The sequence below is a fragment of the Toxotes jaculatrix genome, chromosome 12 (genome assembly GCF_017976425.1).
Source record: "Toxotes jaculatrix isolate fToxJac2 chromosome 12, fToxJac2.pri, whole genome shotgun sequence".
In the NCBI taxonomy this organism is placed as follows: Eukaryota; Metazoa; Chordata; class Actinopteri; family Toxotidae; genus Toxotes; species Toxotes jaculatrix.
In genome coordinates, this window is record NC_054405.1 from 9378000 (window position 1) to 9399765 (window position 21766).

At 41.2% G+C, this 21766-nt stretch overlaps 1 protein-coding gene across 1 annotated transcript in view; it reads left to right on the forward strand.

The window, feature by feature from the left end:
- pcdh1a (protocadherin 1a) overlaps window positions 1-20971 on the forward strand; it is an 80208-nt gene extending 59237 nt beyond the window's left edge. The window contains exons 4-5 of the mRNA XM_041051679.1: window positions 531-750; window positions 20515-20971. Coding sequence (XP_040907613.1) covers window positions 531-750; window positions 20515-20885 — 591 coding nt within the window. The 3' untranslated portion in view covers window positions 20886-20971. The remainder of the gene's footprint in view (window positions 1-530; window positions 751-20514) is intronic.
- Window positions 20972-21766: the final 795 nt, after the last annotated feature.

The following is a 21766-nucleotide window of genomic DNA, read 5'->3' on the forward strand; positions in this document are numbered from 1 at the left end:
TTTATTACACACTGCTTACAAATAGAGTTGAATCATTCCTAACATATACAGGACAGTATCAAACAGAATATTTAAACACATGGCCCTTATTAAGATATTTAAATTTTGTTTTGTGAAAAAGAGATATTTTTAATACTGCCTGTATTTTTGGTCTTTATTCAATTTCTGCTGCTGCTAATTTGCACATCTTATTATTGGAGCTCATAACCTCACTCTGTTCATATATTTCTACCTTATATAGTCTTCAGAATAATAATGGTGCAAAAGGCTATTTAATATTTAAGAGTGTTTAATATTTAATATTATTTTCTGACTTTTGAAGAGTGAACTTTAGGAGGCCAGCAAAATTCAGAAAGTAGTCTTTTGAGCTGTAACTGTTACCATACAAGCCTAGTGGAACCATCAAACAAAAAAATAAATAAAGAGAGGAAGAAAGTGCAGTTGAAAAATACTTAACTCATTTTGAAGAAATGAGGAAAGTATTTTTCCTAATTTTGAAGAAATTCATTTGTTGTCTCTCTGTTTTTTAGCATCCCCATCGGCGAGTGACCTTCTCCACCACCAACCCTGTGCAGGACCTGCAGGACGCCTCGCAGCACAGCTACTATGACAGCGGATTGGAGGAATCGGAGACTCCCAGCAGTAAGTCATCGTCTGGTCCCCGCATCGGACCCCTGACCCTGCCTGAGGACCACTATGAGAGAACCACTCCAGATGGCAGCATTGGAGAGACCGAACACCCGGAAAATGGTACGGTGACAATCTCCTCTTTTCTGTCCTGTTCTCTATGAATATGTATTTAAATGTAAATGGATTTAATAGGCTGTCGTTGTGTGTGCGGTGTTGTTGGCGATGGAGACATTTCTGGGAGATTTGTTTGTGCTCTGTGGCCATTTTAGAGTGGAAATGTTGTGGCAGCCGTGACGTTGACTTGCTGTGTTTGTCGATGACTGTGTGAAATGTTATTGGTTTTTAAGCAGATCTGTGCTTGTGTAGGCATGTGTGTAGGCGTGTGCGTGCGTGCATGTACGTCTGTGTGTGTGTGTGTGTGTGTGCGTGTGTGTATGTGTATGTGTGTGTGGTGTCGGGGCTGGAGTTAGCAGTGTCTCCATCCTCCTCATCAGCAGGTCCTCTGTCAGACATCCTTAATGACCCTCTCTCACAAGTGTGCTAATTAAAAAGCCCAACTAATGGAGCATTTGCCCTCTAAATAAATCTGAACCATGACATCTGTGCAGACAACACTGTGTTTACTCTAAGCTTTTCCTTGCCTCCAGTTGGACCCAAGTTGCACCGCAGCTTAGGTGTGCAGGAGCCATATTTTCTAAGAAGAGCAATCAATCCACAGGGTGACCACTGATGGTCTCAGCACAGGTCTATATTAGAAAAAAAAAAAGTCATAGCCAGTGCTGTAACTGCCATTCTGTGATCTGTGTATCACCATTTTGCTGCCTTAAGCTGCCAAACATAATTCATTAGCTGTCTCGTAACACACTATGATAAGTGATTCACATGGTGCATTTCCAGTTATTATAGTATTTTTGCATTGTACCACTTTCTGGATTAGACACTTTTACACGGTGATAATTCGCCGCTCACCTTGAACGTCCCACCTTTCCTCATATATTTGTATTAGTTCGTTATATTAATGGTTGGTTTCATCTCTGCTCTTTGTGCATAGGGTATGGATTTGAGAGGTTAGTATTAAGGCTTTTACTGCCTGGTACAAAATGGGGCATGTATCAGCAAGGACTTGATAGAGCTGTGGATCAACACTGACAGTTACTTCGTCACAGTCTGGGTGAAAAAGACACAGATGTATCTTTTGTCAATGGGACTGTACTTTCCATGTGCCGAGAGATTTCTGGCTTTTTTCAAGTGAAGGGAAAGAAAAAGCCTATTTCAGTCTCAAGCACTCCCAGCAGCAAAACGTTGCAGTATCAAAGGCTAAAATGTGTCACCGTCACGCCAAAACAGCAGATGAGAAAGTTCTATTATTAGTATAGGGTCTTGTATTGTGATTTATTGCCTCTTTACTAGACAATTGTGTTGGATCTCATTAGCTAGCTTTTTCATCTCCACTGCAAATGTTTACTGTTTGTTTGTTAGTTTCGAGGGGGTGGGGGAGAGGGTATTAGTCCTTTCAGTATTGCAGTTCCCTTTGGCCCTATAGAAGTCAGAGATTGCTTAACATCCCATTTAATAAATAGTTTTAGTCTCGCCATATACAGCCAAGCTGTTTATTGCCCGGGAGCCAAGAGTTGACTATTTCCATTTGCTCACTATACTCTGTGTAAAATATGCATTTTCTTTTTTCTATAGTTGTAACTGTTTATTGTATTTTATTTTCCCTTTTGCAGAACACAGATTGTTGTCAGACCGGGTGCTCTCTGTTGTCGGCAGCAGGAGAGCAAGATTGTGAGTGGAGATGGAGCAGTTAAAAAATGAAAACGATGGCACAAGATGGGGGAGATGTTAGATTGTGACAGCGAGCGGGGACTGAGAGTCTCTACATGGAAGCAAAGCCCATAGGATGAGAACATAGGACAGGGGGATGCAAAGATGAACTTCTAACTGAGGATAGACCTAATTAAAATGTGATTCCCACATCAGGGAGATAACAGAGAGCCCACATAAAATGAAGGATTAGACAGAAAAATCAAACCAGACAGAGGAATTCCTCCCCAGCTCCACCTGAATAGCGATGTGAAGTCTTTTTTTTTTTAAGCATTTGAGTGACAGAGTGACAGGTTGTACTGGTTCGGAGCTTTATTCATTGCGGTAGAGATGAGTGACAGGCAAAAAATGGGGAGGTGAGCATGATGTGTCATTCCATTTAAGTTGGATGAGACGCAATATATGAACTCCAGACTGTCTGCCTTTGCATCACTGGACCCCGGAAATATCGACACAGATGTATGTTTTGTTGCACAAGTTGAACTTTAACAGTGTCAAATCTACATTTTGAGAAAGTGTCAATGGCCTCAAGCAGTGATGTATGGTTTGTGATCCATTTTAGTTTAGCTGTTTGTTGAAATTATGGTATCAGTGAGACTTTAACTGCATAAGAATGAAATTAGGTCAACTGCTGGAGTCCGGGCTTGATGGACCTCCCCGTGTGGTTACATCCCAGTCTCTGCCATTTCTTTATTCAAGACATGCTAATATTAGATATATTAAGGCCAGGTATTATTTATCTATGTAATATTTATGTAATTATTTAATTATATGTAATTATTATTAGTTAATTTATATTAGCTTGTGATTTTTGTTGCTATTCTGTACTTGCTGTCTTTTGAAGACAGAAGTAATATGACGTTGGTTTATTAGATTGGGTGGTAGAAAGAGGAACAAGTGTGTGTGGTCTCTTAACAGTCTCTCTGGTTCACTGAAGTAGACATCAACATATTCCCTTGTGGTGCTCGGCTTTGGAATTAAGAGTAGTTTCAAAATACAGTAATAAAATTTCTGATATATGACATGTATACTGCCTGATCTGCAGCAATTATTTTCTGGAGTTCCTTTTTTTGTATGCCTGAGCAGCTGCTCCCTCCTCCCACTTTTTTTTTTTTTTTTCCTAATTCTTATCTTCAGGCTGTGTTAGAGTGCACTCCATTTCAGTTTCCCCATGTGTATTTTCCACTCTTGTGTTCACGCGTGTAGCGTGCACATTGCTCAACTGTTGGTTAATCTCATCACAAATGTTTATCCGTTGGATGCATACATGCATATATACATGCGTGCGTGTGCACCTGCACGTGTTTGTTCGCATTGGTGGGTGTTGCATCACACCCTGAATCTCTAAATCATTTTGATTACAGTGCTATTTTACTTTAATAGACTCTCATCATAATCACTGAGCTCTGTAATTCTCTTTAAATTGATTGCTGTAGACAGCATGAAAACTGCTTATCTTGTATGTCTGGTTGCTGTCAAGATGCATGATTTGTCCTCCGCAGTGAAATCAGATGAAGGCTGGTTTGTCCCATCTGTCCATCCTCTGTATGTCAGACACTGTGGATCAGATTTGGAACAGTGGTCATTTCAAAGTCATTTACATTGTTCGTTACTGGTTCACATGGAGGAGGCATCATTCCAGTGGTTTGCTATTTATATTCATAGATGAAGGTTTGGTTTCAGTAGTGCGAGGGGGGGCACATAAAGCCAGATGTTTTTAACCAAAAGAAAAGAAAGTAAACAAAAAATATATGTGAATGATTATGAAATTGGAACTATTATGGAACTGGTTACTTTTGGTCATTTTGCTATCCAAACTAATTTTAGTCTAAATGCATGTGAAAAGAGCACTTACATTTTCTGTCTTATCTTTGGCTGATGTATATGATGTATAAGAGAATACTGACTGGATATAATAACAGACATTATTTTTTTTATCCGCCCCCCCCCCCCCCCCAAAAAAAAAAAAAAAAAAAAAAAAAAAAAAAATATATATATATATATATATATATATATATACACTCAGAGGAGTTTGCAGTGTTTTTACAGCTCTGCGGTGCTGTCTGCAGGTATTCCTCTCAGACTGGAGGTGTAATTCTGTAGGGGGCAGGGTAGAGGTGATGCTGCCTGGGAGGTGAAACTTAAGTGAAGGCTTAAGTATGAAAAAACTGTTACTTGTATAAGAGATCAGTCACCCAAGATAATCAGCCAACTTTAATTATCTATAATCCCTGAGTTGACTTGGTTTGATTTTGCTCCACAAAGTTTCTTAATGAATTCCATCAGTTATATTTCATAACAAAGAAAACTGATGAAAACTTTTTTTTTTTTTAATATATTTTTTACCCTACATCACTGCAAGCTGGTGAGAGTATTTGGAGCCCAGGCACACACAAATTGTTTAACCTCCCACTGCCCCAGAGGTCGAGGTGTGAGTCACCCGGGATCCATGATGAGGCCTCTTCTCTCTTCTTGGGACATAAGTTTGACCGGCAATCCCGTCATGTCCAGTCCAACCCAGACAATAATCACTCTTCTGGGGATCAGTGGTTAGTCATCTTGGCTGTGATATGAGGGTTAGCATCAACAGGACACAGGTGGATTGAAGACAGGTACCAGCGTGCACACATACACACACACACACACAAACTCAGCTGACCACAGATGGAGGAATTTTGATGGCCGGTTGCCCAGTGTGAGGTCTCCCTGAGTCTTCCTCTGTTCGGACTCACTGCCATATGGGCTATTGAGAAGGGTGAGATAAAATGGAATAAATGCTGTTTGCATGATAATGAAGTTCTTTAGTAATGCTGTCTGATTTTCCTGCCTTAGATCTCTCAGATGACGCATGTAGCATCGTATATTTGTTCTTTTTGAACTCCTGTCAGGGATTTTCCTCTGCTTTCAGTGCTTGCCATATCAGTATCAAACAGGCTACCATCATTTTAACCATCACTGCTTTAATGTCATGAGTTTCCCTGTGAATATCTAGTTTGTGGCTACAAAGCATGAGAAACATTTTAAACAAAGAAGGACGGGGAGAAAGCCAGTTGTGCAGACTGAGAGTCAGAACGTGAGACTGATGGGGCTTGTTTGTCCTATGAGTGCCAGCTTGGGCCCCTGCCCGGGCGCCAATATAGTGTGCTGATGCAGGGGTGTGGGTTTCCTCAAGCAGATGTCAATGTGCCTTGTCAGAGTCCCTGCTTCTTAGTACTTTTGAATGGAGTAGACCATGCCAGCCTGTACCAGCGCAGTGGCCTATGCCAGCCACTGCTGGAACTGCCGCCACCCGAGAAGGGACAGGTCATGGGACTGGCAGTTTTGTGGAGGATTCTGTGGAAAAAAGTCCTTACAAGTGGTCCCCTGAGGCAAGTTGTCATGAGTAATACGCCTATAATTCTGAGCTCATTCTAGCACACACATTATGCTGTGCTCACATCAGCTGCTGCTGTTTGTTGCCGCCCCCCCCCCCCCCCCCCAACACACGATTGTTTGTAATTTTATTTCGGAGCAAATAGGTCACTGGAAGAGCCTAACTGGAGCAGAATTAAACTCTCTAACCTGGATTAGGCTTTGACACTATGGTTTACTGCAACAAAGACTTCAAGGGACAATGTAGCTGAAAGCAAAATGGGACTGATGATGTTTCAGCTGGCCACAGTTTTGAATGTGTCTAGATTTCCCCTCGCCCAATTTGAATTTGAGAATGTGCTTTCGCTTGAGTGCTCACCAACAATATGACCTACACGCTCATCCCAAACTATGGTCGCGCACATTACAGTGTTTGTCAAATGACTTCAGACAGGCCAGACTTTTGTTCAGAGAAAAGACATGGTATCACAGCTCAGACCATTAACTGCAGCATGGTATGGAACTGACTTATTGTCTTTTAGGGTGAACTGACTTCTTATTGTGTAGCAGAGATTGCAGCTACATGTGAAATCTAGATGAAAGCAGAATAGAAGTCCCATTATCTCAATAAATCTACCCCTTGCATTCAATTTCATACAGCCTTCTTTTACGCATAAAAATGATTTCTCTGTAGTTTCATCATTATGTCCGGCTGACTGGAAGACTACACCGATAATAGCATGTTTTGGCAGAACCTGGAATTTGTTTGGGCTTGAGTAGTTACAGTCTGGTGTTTTTTTTTTTTTTTGGTTTTTTTTTTGGTATTAATATGTTAATCCAACATACTGTGTATGTCATGTAAAAAAAGGAAAAATACACACAAAAAACCCAAGAGAAAATTATGTTTAAATAATAATAATAACATACATTTCAGAGTTGTCTAAAAAGAGGAATGCAAAAATGTGAAGCCAGAAGTTCTTCAGTAGGAGATTGCTGGAACATTTTTCTAGGGACAGATTCCCAGTCCTCTTCATTTTAATTGAGATCTACACATTCTCCTCAGCTCTGTGTGCATGAATATAACGTGGATGAAAATCCAGATGAGTGTTCTGAATTATGTCCAGAAAGAAAAGTACACACATATAAGCACACATTAGGTTCCATAAATAGTGCTTTTAACACCATTGCTGCCTCAATGTCCGGTTTTAGCACTAAGCTTGTAAAATGAATGAGTGAGCCAGTATGCCTAAGCCAGTATCCCTAAGCTTTAGATGTGCTCATGTATTACTCTAACAAAAGTGGAGGGCCCTCTGTACTTAGGCAAAAATTGGATAGTGTGCTGCCTACTCTTGCCACTCCAGTGAGTCTGGGCAACAGCATGCTGAAGCAGCAGGTTTGGAGGTGGTAATGTGTGAAACGCAGGCTTGAAAGTACAAGTTTATAAAGACACATGGAGAAAAATTTCTTAATTAGCCTGGTGTCACTCGTGGCTATAAAAGACGCTCCTTTTAGCCGAGTGTCCATTGGAAGGTCCTTGGGATCCTGAGCTGAAACTTTAAGGATAATTATGGAGGCAGAAATAGAAAGTGGTGGTAGAACTCTGTTGCTCTCAGTGGGTCTTACCCAGTCTCACCCCAGATGTGATTCGTAGAGCAGGTAGAGCAGTGTGCATCGGGGAGGGCATGCTGGCTAGGGGCCAGATCCACTTCAACCTCAGTTGGTCGGGCAGCTCAAGCCAGCATCAGAGAAAGGCCCCGGGGGTCATCTCTCCATCATAGTGTGATGGGGACCAAGAGCCGCTGAACCTCCCTCTAACTAGTGTTCTGCCCTTCAATGATGGATGGCACTTGAGGGACTGGAATTGTACTGTATGGGTCTGACATGTATTTCCTTATTTCCAGTGAGTCACAGAGGAATGGAGCCACTCTAGCTTTAAGGCTTTCAGTCAGTTGAGGATATCTTAGAATTCACTGCAGTCAAAGGACCATACAAACTCAGTGAGGACTATATTCTGTGAAACTAAAAATGTCCTTTTTCCTCTAAAAGGAGAGCAGAAGCCTTTTTTTTGGTTTTGTTTTGTTTTGTTTGCTTGTTTACAAATGAAAATATCCTGGTGTTGAAAGGATCAATTCTTAATTTGCAGGTTTGTGTTAACATGATATATCATACAGTCAATATCCTACCTGCCTTAAGCTAAATAAAAAAATGGTTTGAATTTGTCTTGCTTAACGTCATGGCCGAGCATGTTACAGTGTTATTCATTTAAGGTGACACAACTAACATTTAACTTCCCTATTACACAAAATCATCCAAATATTTTTACAGGGGCTTGGTGTGGTTTTTTGATCAATACCACATCTAAGTGATTACTTCACCAGCGCTGGATATTTTTGGCTTTCAAAACTCACTTTAAAACTTACTTTCTGGTTCGAGCTTTCCTGCAAAGAGCCCTTGTTCTCAAGCCAAAAGGAGAGTAATTCTGACAGAATATTGCATGATGATGTAGCTTGTTTCCACCATGCATTTCTGTTCTAATTAGAGAGCTTACTTCACTTCATTGTGAAACTGTGACCAATTTTTGTTAGTTCCAAACTACAGAGCTCTAACATAGACACGTCAATCACCTTGCAGTTGCTTGGTCACCATCAGATGTCCATTTTACTTAAAGCAGTTATATGGATTTTTTCGCCTTACCTTTGGGTAACTCCGTCTCAGATGGTCATGTTGCAAGGCCCCAACACTTGTCACTCATCTTGATGAAGTGTCTACTTTGAAACAGTATCTAGCCTGGAGATGAGGTACCCATCAAACATGCATCCACCACAGGCACTGAAAAAAACAGATGGCGAGAGCAGCCACTTTAATATAAAAAAAAAAGTGACAGCGATGTTTACTCTTGTTGTGCATTTGCTGTACCCCCCCCCCCCCCCCCCCCCGCCATCTTTTACTGCTTTCCCGCTTTGTTGTTGTTATTGCTACAGCTCCCTTGCACTTGATTGCCCCTTGATTGCCCTAGCTCACCACTAGCCACATTTACAAGGCACAAAAGCACAGTGAATATGCCCAATATATTAAAATAAATCACACTTAAAAGTCTCTACATTTCTGCCAAACACTGAGCTTGAGCCATGCACGTCCATGGTCACCAACAGTCCCAGACTACTGCACTGTGTGCATGACCTCATTTACCCATCAGTTCATTAAATTTTAATTTTATTATCCCATAATGCAGGGTATGTCCTGTCCATTGATGTTATTTTAGAGTGATAAAACATTTATATGCCCCTTTAATACAGAAGAAAGCACTGAAGTGTAGGTGTGGTCTTCATTCAATTAACCAAAATACGCGGCCTCAGACGTGAATACCACCCCCTCCTTCTGTCAGAGGTTTTCAACAACTTCAAAGAACATGGATGCTGACCCTTCTTCACCATGCCAAAGCTTATAAAAGTCAATCAAGCACAAGCAGCTGAAAGCAATAAATCAGTAAGGAACAACTGGGGAGGTTGGAATCATGCTGGCCTCAGAACATGATGACCCCCTGCTGCCTTCTGTGTTATGCGTTTCTCTTTATGTAGGTATTTAAAGACTGAAATTTGCGGTTTCCCTTAATAGTCATATATTCAATCATGTGATATTTTCTCCCCTTCCCTTAATCAAAGCCTTGTCAGAAAAGGTATCGTCTGGCAGAGGGTATGGATGGGGAGAGCAGCACTAGGAGATTGCTGCGGTTCTTTTCCTGTTGCCTCTCTGCTTCACAAAAGGCAATTTTCATAATTCATCATGTTGTAAATTTGAATTGTCCTGCTCCAAACACATAGCTGCACTGTTTGGAGCATTGTGGGAAGAGAGCTTTCCATCTGACTGCGTTAGTGTACTGACTTTCCCAGTGAATTGTCAGTCATGCAGCAACTCTCTATCTACAGACAACAGTCAAATAAAGCTTTGGCTCTCCAGGGTCATTATTTAGCTGCTGTATGGACCGCTTACATGATTCTAAATATCGGATTTTGTGAGATTATGTTGATGCTTGTCCATACTTGGCATCAAAATGCTGCACCTTCTGTGAATGTATTATTTAAATCTCTGTGTATTAACTTTTACTACAGTTATCTCTTTATATCACTTGTGCTGATATAAGCTTTTTGCCTGGAATGCATCCAGACTACATAGTACTCTGATAGCAATCTGAGCCTTACCACTTTTTTTTTTTCCTCTGTGGTGGTTTGAGAATATGATGTACGATCAAATGATAAAAGTTGTCCTGGAGCAACCATGTCCATAGGCAAGGCTATGTAGCCCACTAGACTTGGAAAAATGCAGAGGATATGTCACTACAGAGTAGAGAAACTCTCTGAAACTGTTTATCATTTCTATTTTTTATTCAGATGTCTATGCAGGTGTAGGATAATTAGCAGCTACCGTTAGCTCTCCCAAGTTAACCATGTCTCACACTGCAGACCGTGGAGATCAAAGGCAGAATTAGCAGAGAGATAACATCTTGATCGAAAGGGGAGGAAGAACAACAAATAGATCATGGAAGACATCCGTTCTACATGTCAATAAGATCAATGAATGAAAGATAGTGAGCATGAAAGTGGTGCATTGGAATTAACTCCACGGGGGAAATTCCTAAGAGGAAAATACTTCCTTCTTTGATAATTAGAGCTGTAGATCACATTAAAGGAGGCTTTCATTTTGTGTTGATGAAGATTATTTGATGTCATTTGATCATACACTGACTAGCCACAACATTAAAACCATGTTCATATATATATGTATATGTATGTGTGTGTGTGTGTGTGTGTGTGTGTGTGTGTGTGTGTATATATATATATATATATATATATATATATATATATATATATATATATATATATATATATATATATATATATATATATATATATATATATATATAGACACACACATACATAAAACGCACACACACTTTCCACACATTCCATTGGTGTAAAAGCAAAAGCACTTTATATTTAAATCAAGAAAGTGGATTCTGTAATGAGTGAAATGGACACAGGTTAGTATGTGGCCAACAAACAATGATAAAAGCAGCAACATATTGCTGCCTGAGTAGAAAAGCCCTTTACAGTAAGTGTTCCTAGGAAAATTTGGTTGGAGGAAGTAAACAGCTTAATTACAATGAACATTAACAGTAGGACGGACTGTTTCCTCCCCTGCTGTTACAAAAGGAAACATCCACTACCTGCTAGTGTGAGGCCATGGAGCGCTGCCACAGTGGTAGAAAGGACCATAGAGTGCAAATTTGATAGCCTAGAGCAGGGGGGGGAAAAAAGCTTCAAAGGCAGAGACCAAGAAAGAGACATTCACACAAGAAGAAGAAAGAAGGTTTGGGTGTGAGACAGGAATAGACAAGTGACTCCTCAAGAAAATGTCATGCAGTAATCAGAGAAAGGTTGGGTGATTATAAAAAAAGAGAAAAAAAAAGTCTGTTTAATTATCATGACAATATTTCCTACCAAATCACTCATAAACTTGACAAAACATATTTTTGGTATTCATTTTTCTCAGCTCCATATTCACTTCCAACCTCAGAGCTGTCATCAGTTGTTTTTTTATTAGCTAATCTGAGCCAGAAACAGTCCTCTGCTGCTTGTTGACATACACGTCCGCTCACAGCAGAACTAAGCAAAGCAAAGTCAGTCAAGTTGTTCGGCTAGATATGTATTCTTAACATTTTCTAACCCAGTTTATTTCAAACTGATGAATGCCCTGTCGTCCTCCTCCTCTACCTGTGTGGAATTTTTGATGGAGTTACACTTTGTTGCTAAAAGTAAAAAAAAAAAAAAGAACATCATCAGGCTGTTGAGCATCTAGTCACAACCTTGCACCACAAGGTTTTAGTCTACACTTTCTCTGAGCTTTTCTAATTAAATTACACACAAAAGTGAATGGGAAGTTAGAATCAGAATCAAATGTCAGTTTAAGACTAATACAAATATAATTTGTAGGTAAGTGGGTATATTAGTATTACAGGGTTATTGCACAGGGATTGTTTCTGATATTACTGTTTCTGTTTCTGATAAGACTGATTAACTGTTCATCAGAGTGATGGCATGTGGGAAGAAACTGTTCTTGTGTCTGGCTGCTTAGGCGGGCCCGTGTTCTGTGGTGCCTTCCTGAGGGCAGGAGCTAGAATGGGTTTTGTCCCAGGCTGTTTGGAGTCTGCAGTGAGGTTTCCTGCCCACTTCCTGACTCTGACTTGGCACCAACAATCTTTTTCTGCAGTCCTGACCGTTCATTGTAGCACGTACTTGTTTTGTTTAGTGGTCAAGCCAAACCAGACCATAATGTATGTGCACAGAACCGACTCAGTCAGCAGCTCCTGAGGCAGATTGGACTGGTGCAGGAAGTACATCCTTTGCGGCCCCTTTTTGATGAGTAGGTTGATGTCCACAGTTTTGAGCGCGTTCAGATCCACATTATTGCGACCGCACCAGAGGGCCAGCTGTTCCACAACCCATCTGTATGCAGACTCGTCACTGTCTCCATTGAGACCGATGACTGTTGTGTCGTCTGCGAATTTCAGGAGTTTAACAGATGGGTCTCCTGGGGTGCTGTCGTTAGTGTAGAGTGAGAAGAGCACACATCCCTGGGGGACAACAGTGCTGACTGCCTGGGTGCTGATGCGATTTTCCCCAGCCTCACCTGCTGCTTCCTGTCTGTCAGGAAGCAGGTCATCCACTGGCAGGTGGAGACGGGTGCAGAGAGCTGGATGAGTTTGGAGAGGAGGAATTCTGGGATGATGGTGTTGAACACAGCTATGTGGATTTCAGCTAGGGCCACTCTGATCTTCTTAGACAGGACCCTTGCATATGTCACTGGGGAATCAAAGTGCTGCACAATGTAGTCCATTCCCATGTTGACTGCTGACCCATTTGCCCAGTAGACAAACTGCAGAGGTCTGTGATGTCCTTTAGGTGGGTCAGCACCAGAATGATTGTGAAGGATTTGAATCAGGAAGGAGGGCAAGCTGGTCCGTGCAGACTTTCAGACAGAGAGGTGACACGGTGCTGGGATCTGGTTCCTTCCTGATCTGATGTCTCTAGAAGAGCTGATACACCTCCTCTTGGCCTCTGCCTTGGCCTGACTTACCTGCTGTTTTTGTTGGAAGCAGAGAAGGTCTTAGTGGACACACATGTTTCTGCTGCACAATATCACAATGTCAGTGAGTTCATCCAGGTCTGTAGCTGTAACCTCAGAAACACTCCAATTAGTGCAGTCAAAGCAGGCCTGTTGTTCCGGCTTTGCCTTGTTGGTCAATCTCTTGACCACAGGCTTTGCCGATTTTAGTTTCTGCTTCTAAGTCGGGAGAAGATGAACCAGACAGTGATCAGAGAGTCCCAGAGCTACACAAAGAACAGAGAAGAACAGAGTCCTTTAATATTTTATGGCAGCGGTCCAGTGTGTTTTTATCCCTGGTGGGACATTTAATATGTTGTCTGTGTTTTGGCTGTTTGTGGCTGAAGTTTGTGTTGAAGTCACCTAAAATAATCAGATTGGAGTCTGGATGTTAATGTTCCACACTGATAATCTGGTCAGCCAGGTTTTGTAATGCCTCACTAACACAAGCTTGTGGTGGGATGTAAATGGTGACCAAAATAAAAGAGGAAAACTCCCATGGAGAATGTACAAAAGATTTACAGTTTGGACTAAGTTTGGACTGCACGTTTTTCTTACAATCGCGACATCTGTACACCTGCCTTCATTAATGTGAACGCAGATTTCACCTCCCCTCATTTTCCCCGATTGCTCCGTTACGCGTGCCGCTCAGTGGAGATGAAAACCAGGCAGCTGTAATGAGCTGTCTGGGATGGACTCACCGAGGCAGCTTTCAGTGAAGAACAAGGCAGCCGAGCGTAAAAAGTCCGAGTTTGTCCTGTTGATGTGCACCAGTTCATTCATTTTGTTGTCTAGAGAACAGAGATCCGCCAGGTGAATGGACGGTAGCCGTGTTTGAAGTCCCCACTGTATTAACTTCACGGACGCACTTTCCTCTCCTGTGTCTTATCCAAGCCCCATAGAGATCTGATGCTCCTCTTACCCACATCTCCACGAAACTTGAGATGATGAGAGTGGACTGTCAAATGTTCAGTGCTACAGAAGTAGGAAATGCAAGGTTTCCTATTTCAGGCATGAGAGAAATAAAGAAGGAGCAGAGTGGGCCTAAATGTAATTATACAGCCAGGTTATCATATGGCTATCATAAATATAAGATTACAACAACAGTTTCCCAATAAACCTATGAACCTTTAATGTTCATGCAGTAATTTCCCCCATTATTCAATTAATTATAACAATTGCTTGTTGTTATAGTACAAATTATAATTAAATTCTCATGGCCCATGACAAATCACTATACTGTAACATTATACTGTATTCTATGTATTTCATATGTATTTCCATCATTCTGGAAGCATATACATATTTACTAACTACTAATTATATAATAACTGTACTAATACTATATTTTAATCCAAATCATCATCCCTGGGTTAAGTATTCCATTCTACATCAACTATGACGTGGCCCACAGTAAAGATTTAAATGAACAGCATTAATAAAATACCTGTATTGGCCCAAGGAACAAATGCAAATTTCTAAATTTAGGCAGTGATGTCTAACTAATGCACTTCAAACTCAACATTCACATTCTACTCTGAGTCCCTGAAGCCCTCCCTGCATTAAATATGAGATTGAACACAGCATATAGAGTAATGCTGTTTATTATCCAAGCTGACTGCTCGAATTAAAGATTTAGACAAAACGATGTGGGCATCTTTTCTTCTCAAGGCCAAGTTAACGGTAGATTTATGGTCAAGCCATACTGTACTGGAGGGTGGGTGATTAAGTAGTTTAGCCATCACCATTATTTTTAGTGATTTGTTATATAATTATTATTATTAACAAACTTATTGTTTTTGGTGTTACCCTGCAGTCCTGTGTATTAACTGCAAAAACAAAACATGATAATCAGAAACCTGAATCTCTTATGTTCATGATGTATCATTTCTTTTGTTTTATTTTGCATTGGCAGCTGCTGCAGATCAATATTCTCTTGTTGAAGTTCAGAATGCAATTTCCAGTCGGTAATTGGCCAGCAAGTCTGACATATTGTTGTGGGCAGAAGCATGAAGCTGTTCTCCACGCAAGCATTTCACAAACACCTCTGTGCACCAACAGACAAACGATTATATTACTTACAAAAGCAACTATATTATCATTTAGCCCTGTTTCCTCCCATTCCTCCTCCAGTGTTTTGGATCTATTTTATCCGACAATGCCTTGTGTGTGTCACAGTTTGACAAAGCCTTAGTATTGGTTGACATATCACACCGCATATCAACTTCTCAATTGGAGGAGCTGGTGCATAGCGTGATCTGTCAGCAGGTGCTAAGGCTTTGTCAAATGCAGTGATACAAAAGGCAGTCTTCAAATAAAGGAACTCTAAGACAAAATGGTGGATGGTGAGAGAACTGACAGGAGGTGTACCATCACCCACTGAACCATCTACAGCTGCTTTTCCTGACGGGTCTCTGGCCGACATGTCCACTCATCAGCCTTTGTCAGCAAGAGGACGGCTGCTCAAGAAGCCGAGAATTCAGACCTTACTGAATCTGTGAGGGAGGCGAGACTTTGACACGTGTGCCTTAAACTTCAGTGCCAATCCTTACCCTGGCATCGTCTTCTGCAGACAGTTTGACTCAGTGATTAACCTGTTTCCACCACAACATTTAACCATTTATATTTAGAGTCCAGACAGATGTAGAATTATCTCCATGGCAATATAAAGAGATGTATTCATGTAATTTTGAAATGTCATTTATGACGGACTTTAAAAATAGCCTTTATTAAACACGGCTGTCTAAGGAGGTAGGTGATGCTGTGTTTATGAACCTGCGGAATAACACCACAGTATTGTAACTAAATGGTTAACCTCAGCTTTATCACGCATCTCACTTTCTGTAAAGGCGAGGCGACAAAGCCTTCAAGCCTACACATTGTAATTTTGCTCGTGAGATGTGAAAGTGCCCGTCTAAGGTTTGTATTCCAATACAATGAGCAAGGAAAACATGCATGTCAACACTACGTTTCTGTGCTTGTAGCAAGTTTTCCTCTCTTAAAAATGTATCTCTGGAGAAAAAAAAAAAAAAAAAGCTTGTTTTTGGTGGCTTCTGCTTACTGTGAGAAAGTGTTCCAAGTGCTTGAATAACAAGACTTGACATGTCATAGCTAAAGAAATACAAAACCCCGGTTTCTTGTTTTTCTTCACGGAGGGTGACAACCACAGAATACATTCACACAGTTATTATACTGATAGCCAGCACCAGACAGTAATGTCTGCTCAGATAGTTCTTCTTTTTCCATCTGTTTCTTGTAACTTTTTAGTCGTTTACCACATGAACTGTTTGCAGGGACCACAAATATACCATTAATATCACTCACACACTCCCAAACGATAGTAGTCTGTTTTTCCCCCGTTATCCCTCCATGAGCTGTGGGTCTCTCATATTTGTTCGCCATCGATCATAGCAGTGTGGCGCACACGCTGGAAAGCAGCCGGTGGGGAGAGGCTGCAATCAAACAGAGAGGAGCAGTGTGAAATCTCAGGAAGAGGCAGCTTCCCCCATGCCTGTGGGCAGGGGATCAGACGATGAGGAAGCCTGCCTCAGACACTCAACACCTCCCACTGGCACCCTGATGCAAGCTGCATGCAAACCCACCCCTCACATGTATCTGTCAGCCGGGGGGTTAAGCTTTGTGTGTGCCCCCACTCTGCAACTCCACTGTGGAGTGCTGCTGCATTGGAGGTGCATGTAAAAGCTTCGCTAAGCGTCAGTATGATTCGGTGATGTAGTACTGAGGGTGGTAGAAGGTGGAAATTTCTGCTTGTGTTTTTTTTTTTTGTTTTTTTTGTTTTTTTTTCATGATATTGCTTTAAGCAAGCAGATGGGACTGACCTAATATAAAAGGAGAAGGCTGCAGGTGCAATCTATCCCCAAGACTAGAGGAAAAGAATTCTGCTGTGCAGAGGGGAAGAATTGTCATTGAGTCACTGCTCTTCAAAACCAAATCACAAGCTCTCTAAATCCAGTCAACCTGTTCCAGCCACTGGCATAATAGTGCTGTGGTTTGCCCATCTGTTTTCCATTGTCCACCTTGGCTCTCCATCCATGACATACAAGACTATAAACTCGAAAGGGTTTGTTCCAGACTGTGAGCAGATTTATGTCAGGTATAGGTACAGCATAAAACAGGTTTGAGTGGGTGAGAAAATACCAATTTTCCCACTGTGCCTTCGGCTGCTCCTTCGCCCCATGGTTGACTCATTTGCTGAATCATGTCCACCAAATATTCAAACAATGATCATTTCAGCTAAGTGTGGGAGTGTGTTTTGATGTGCGGAGCAGACAGTACAGTATTCTGCCACACTGTAAGTGGGTACTACAGCAACAGATGGCTAATGGCCGCGGCAAAAAAGCAGACACAAAAGTATAATTATCAGTATTGATTTTTGTGTAGAGATGGATTTGAGTGTGACAGAAAGGTCAGCGCAAGCAAATGTACAAACTTGTGCTTTCAGAAACGATATGCCCTATCATAACATGCTGTCGTAACAACAATCAACAATTTATTATTATTACATGTTGAAAAAAAAAATGCTGTGAGCTTGACGTGTGTGACTGGAAATTAAATGCGCTATAAAGCCCTAATGACAGCATGTAGCAACAATTACTCCAACATGACAGGTTGCGGTTGAATATAGACCTCCCATTTGTTAAATTGTCTGGTGAGAACAGACAATATGTCAAAGCTACTTTAGAAAGAAAAGCATATAAAATTTAGATGAAACACTAACAGACAAGGTAATGGCCTACTAAAATAACTGGCATTAGAGCATCTATGTTCCCACTTGATGATGTGCAATATGTGCTTTGGCACGGTTGGAAGAAAATGGCAGACCATGGCAAGCTAGATGGTGTATTTAGCTGTCATTGCTGATTTTCTGGCCCTTGATGATGATGAGCACGGTTCAGAATGTGCTTTAATTCCTTTCACCAGGACATGGTATCATTTTACGTTTTACATTGCATGTTTTCTTTTGGTTGGCATTCCATTAAATAAGTCCAATTTTCTCAAAACACGGTTCGACCTAAAGTCAATTACCAGCCTCACTGTCAGTGAAGATGTGGCAGTGTTTATGTCTTTAAGCTTCTAATTTTGTGAGACTTATTTTGTGAGGCTGAATGGGTTAAAAGACAAATTATACATTAAACATGCAAAAATGAGCATTTGTGCTTTTCTTTTGCTAACTGGGAGTTTGCTATGCACCTATTCACACCGAACCCCATCACATGCACACATATAATGGCAATTTCTAATTCATAAAGAAACAAACATGCCCTGTTGTGACACGTGAAGTGTTTTAGAAAACCTGTGTAAATGTACCTTTCTTTTCCTTTTTTTTTGCCCCCCATACACTGATTTTTAGTGGTGGAGCCATGCCAAATTTTACACGAGGCTGCTTGGTGTGGCATAAACCTCCTGGAAGCTGTGGAGAGGTTTTAATCAAGTGTGAAATCCTTTTGGAGTAGATGCCTACACGACTGTGCTTGTGCTTAGAAGCGTACTCCTCAACCCTCTCCCCCAACTCTCTTCCCATGAACATCTTTTGTAGCAAGAGTCCATTTCACTGCAGTGATGCATACAGACAACGCTCTTAGCGGAGCTGAGAAAATGAAACTCCAATCATCATGCATCAGGCAGTGTGCACACACACTCTTGCCTTGGTTGCCTTGGTCTTTTTGTAAAGCTCCAATTTCAGTTTCTTCTTTCCTAATCAGGCATAAAAATGCAGTTCATTCATTTGAAAAAAATCTTAGTTCACTGACACTGGCCTCGTAAACACAGAGAAGAATTTGCCACTTAAGCATAATGATATAATTAAGCATGAATAAGGCAGAACATTGCTCAGTTGTGAAGTAAATGTATTAAATAGCCTAAACATCTAGCTATTTAGGATTACAGGAACAATGAGATTAACTACAACAATAGATCGAGCTATGCATTCCTCTTGTCCAATTATTATTATTTTAATAAACAATGGGACAATAGTGTATGGATTATCCATGAGAAATGAATATTTTAGACATGAATAAGAAAAATGAAATGAGAACAAACAACTTCCATTCATTTTTATTTAGCAGTTTAAAATCTTCAGTCGTGCCCGGCCAACACGCAAGCTGTCTCACTTTGGCTTTTGATTGATTGAGGCCTTGGTGGGCCAGATGCAGTTTTTCCAGCCTCAGAGGTCTGACATTTTGCGGGATAATTATCTTGCCAGTGGTCATGAGTACAATGCTGATGGTTCGTTTCATAGGCTTACTGTCAAGCTGGCATTTTCTCTATTAGCTGTGAACTCTCACCACCTCCTCTAATACGTCATCTCTTGTGGTTGCATCATTCACATGCATCAACCTCTTTCCTCTCGTTGTGTGTGCAGCGCTGAGCTCTCTGCTTTCCCTATGAATACATTTACTCTCTCTCACACGCTGTCCAGTAGCCACAAAACAAGGCAAAGCAACCATGATGGACGTTTTTTTGTTTTGTTTTTTTTATTTCTCCTTGGTGTGAACAGCCTTGTGGCACTACAGTAATGCATTTATCACAGCAATCAAAACTTTACATGTAGGGGACACCACAGACTCCCAGATCTTAGTTGTGTGTTCCTCTCTTCACAGACATTGATTTGGCTGTCTAGTATGAGACTGAAGGGATAACAAAGATAAATTGAGTGGTATTTCCATTTAATCTTGGCTGTATGTTTAGCTTGTCAACAGGTGGGCTGCTTAACAAGCCTATTGTTTGCCAGCTGCACATTTCTGGTAAACATGTACATGGGTTCCTCGGTGCAGTTTTCGCTCTCGGAAGCCGTGTGATACTTGAGTGATAGTTGAAGCAAACTTATTTTGGAGCTTTCACAGATTGTACATTAAAATGAGGTCACTGGGTCATGGACCCATTTATTTAATTAGGAACAGTTGAATAAAAAATGGATGATAATCAAGGGCAGGGAACTCATTTCAGCACTGTCAATCAATAACTCATTCAGCAATGCTTTTGCCCAAAGGGACATTCGCTTTGTAACCAAATCCTGTAAGTCTTCACTTTGTGTGTGTGTAGTATTTTTGTCCATTCCTATAGTCTTTATTTCATGTTGACACATATTTGGAGCACCATTCACAGCTTACAAATCACATGTACTAGAAATCAATATGTTGCTGCTGAACGTGTTAACAATACAGTGATATACTGTCTTACAAATATACCAGACAAACTGCTGTTGGATACTTCTAAATGACATAGACACAGCATGCTATCTCCTGAATGTATCACATCAGCTTGTGGACTACACACACAGTGGCGCTCATTACACAGTGCATAGCAACAGCAACATAGCAACTGCTGCTGACTGCTTAGCAACAGCTGCAAAGACCTCAAGGAGGGGGGTGTGTTTCACGGGGTGTTTCAGATGACACCATTTCTGTTCACAAATGCCTTTTTATGACTTCTTTCTTTCTTTTTTTTTCTTTTATGAATGTTGCTCCGATCTTTATCACTACGGAGCTCTCTCTGATAGTGCTGTTTTCTCTCTCCTGCCCACAGATATCCGCTCCCTCCCGGATGTGGCAATGACCGGAAACTGTACAACAGAGTGCAGCGAATTGGGCCACTCAGACGCCTGCTGGATGCCCGGGCATCCCTCCCCTGTACGTAAGACCAGGAACCCCCCGAAACTCTCCACCTTCGTGCCTTACCAGGAGAGAGGGAGCCTGGGACGCCTGGCAAACGGGAGCGCCAGGCTGGGTGGCGAGGAACACCGGTCGCGCCTTCCGCCCTCCCGCAGTGCCTATTCCAGCAGTGGTCATGACACCAGTCAGGACTGCCCCTTAGAGGAGATGCCCCTGAGTGTAGCCTCTGAGTTCCCACCCACCTCACCTTCTGCCCACACTCCAAAAAGAGAAATTTACCTGTGAGAATTATCATCATCTGATTGGTGCACAAATGAGGAAAGATACACCCACTTCGGAAGGAGCAACAGGCTGTCCACACACTAAAGCCAATGCCCGTTTTGTAGGTAACAATAGGCTGTGACTCATTCAATCACTGGCATGAACACTTCTTTTTGTCATTTCCTCCTTAGATTATTAATTTATTAGCATATTTATTAAGAATTCCACAAAGTTAATTGATGCACTCACTCATTTATTTATACACAATCTTGAAGGATACAATTCAAACAGATGATAAGGAAACGCAGATGGTAATTGCTACTTTAGTAGTAATAAATAATTATTGTTGTAGTTAGCCAAGTCCCATTCTGTGAAGTGATCTCTTGAATTTGAAAGTCGTGATCAGTGCTCTTGTGCCATTATTAGATATAATTTAATAGACAGCCAGTCAGGCCCTATCAAAAGGCAAGACTTTTGACTAACAATCAAGTAAAATAGTCTATCTTAATGTACAGTGCTGTAAATACATTTGAATGGTGTGTTCTACATATATTTTTGTCTGGCATAAGCTGAAAAAAAAATTTTTGCCTCAGAATTTTAGCATATTTAAGCTTTTCTTTGCTGCTGCTGTTTAAACTTGATTGAAACCATCTCCAGAAGTGGAGCTCGATATTGTGGAAGGCATTTATCCACTCCTCGCAATCACACACACACACACACGCACACACACACACACACACCTTCGACCCCTAATCATAGTAGAATGGCCTTTACCTCTGCTCCCTGTAGAGCGCTGCCACTGGTGGAGAAAGCTGTGTGGCAACATTTAAACTGACATTATGTTCCACTGACTCTCAGCACTGTGACCTATCGTTCATCATGAAAACGGTTGACTTGGCCACAGT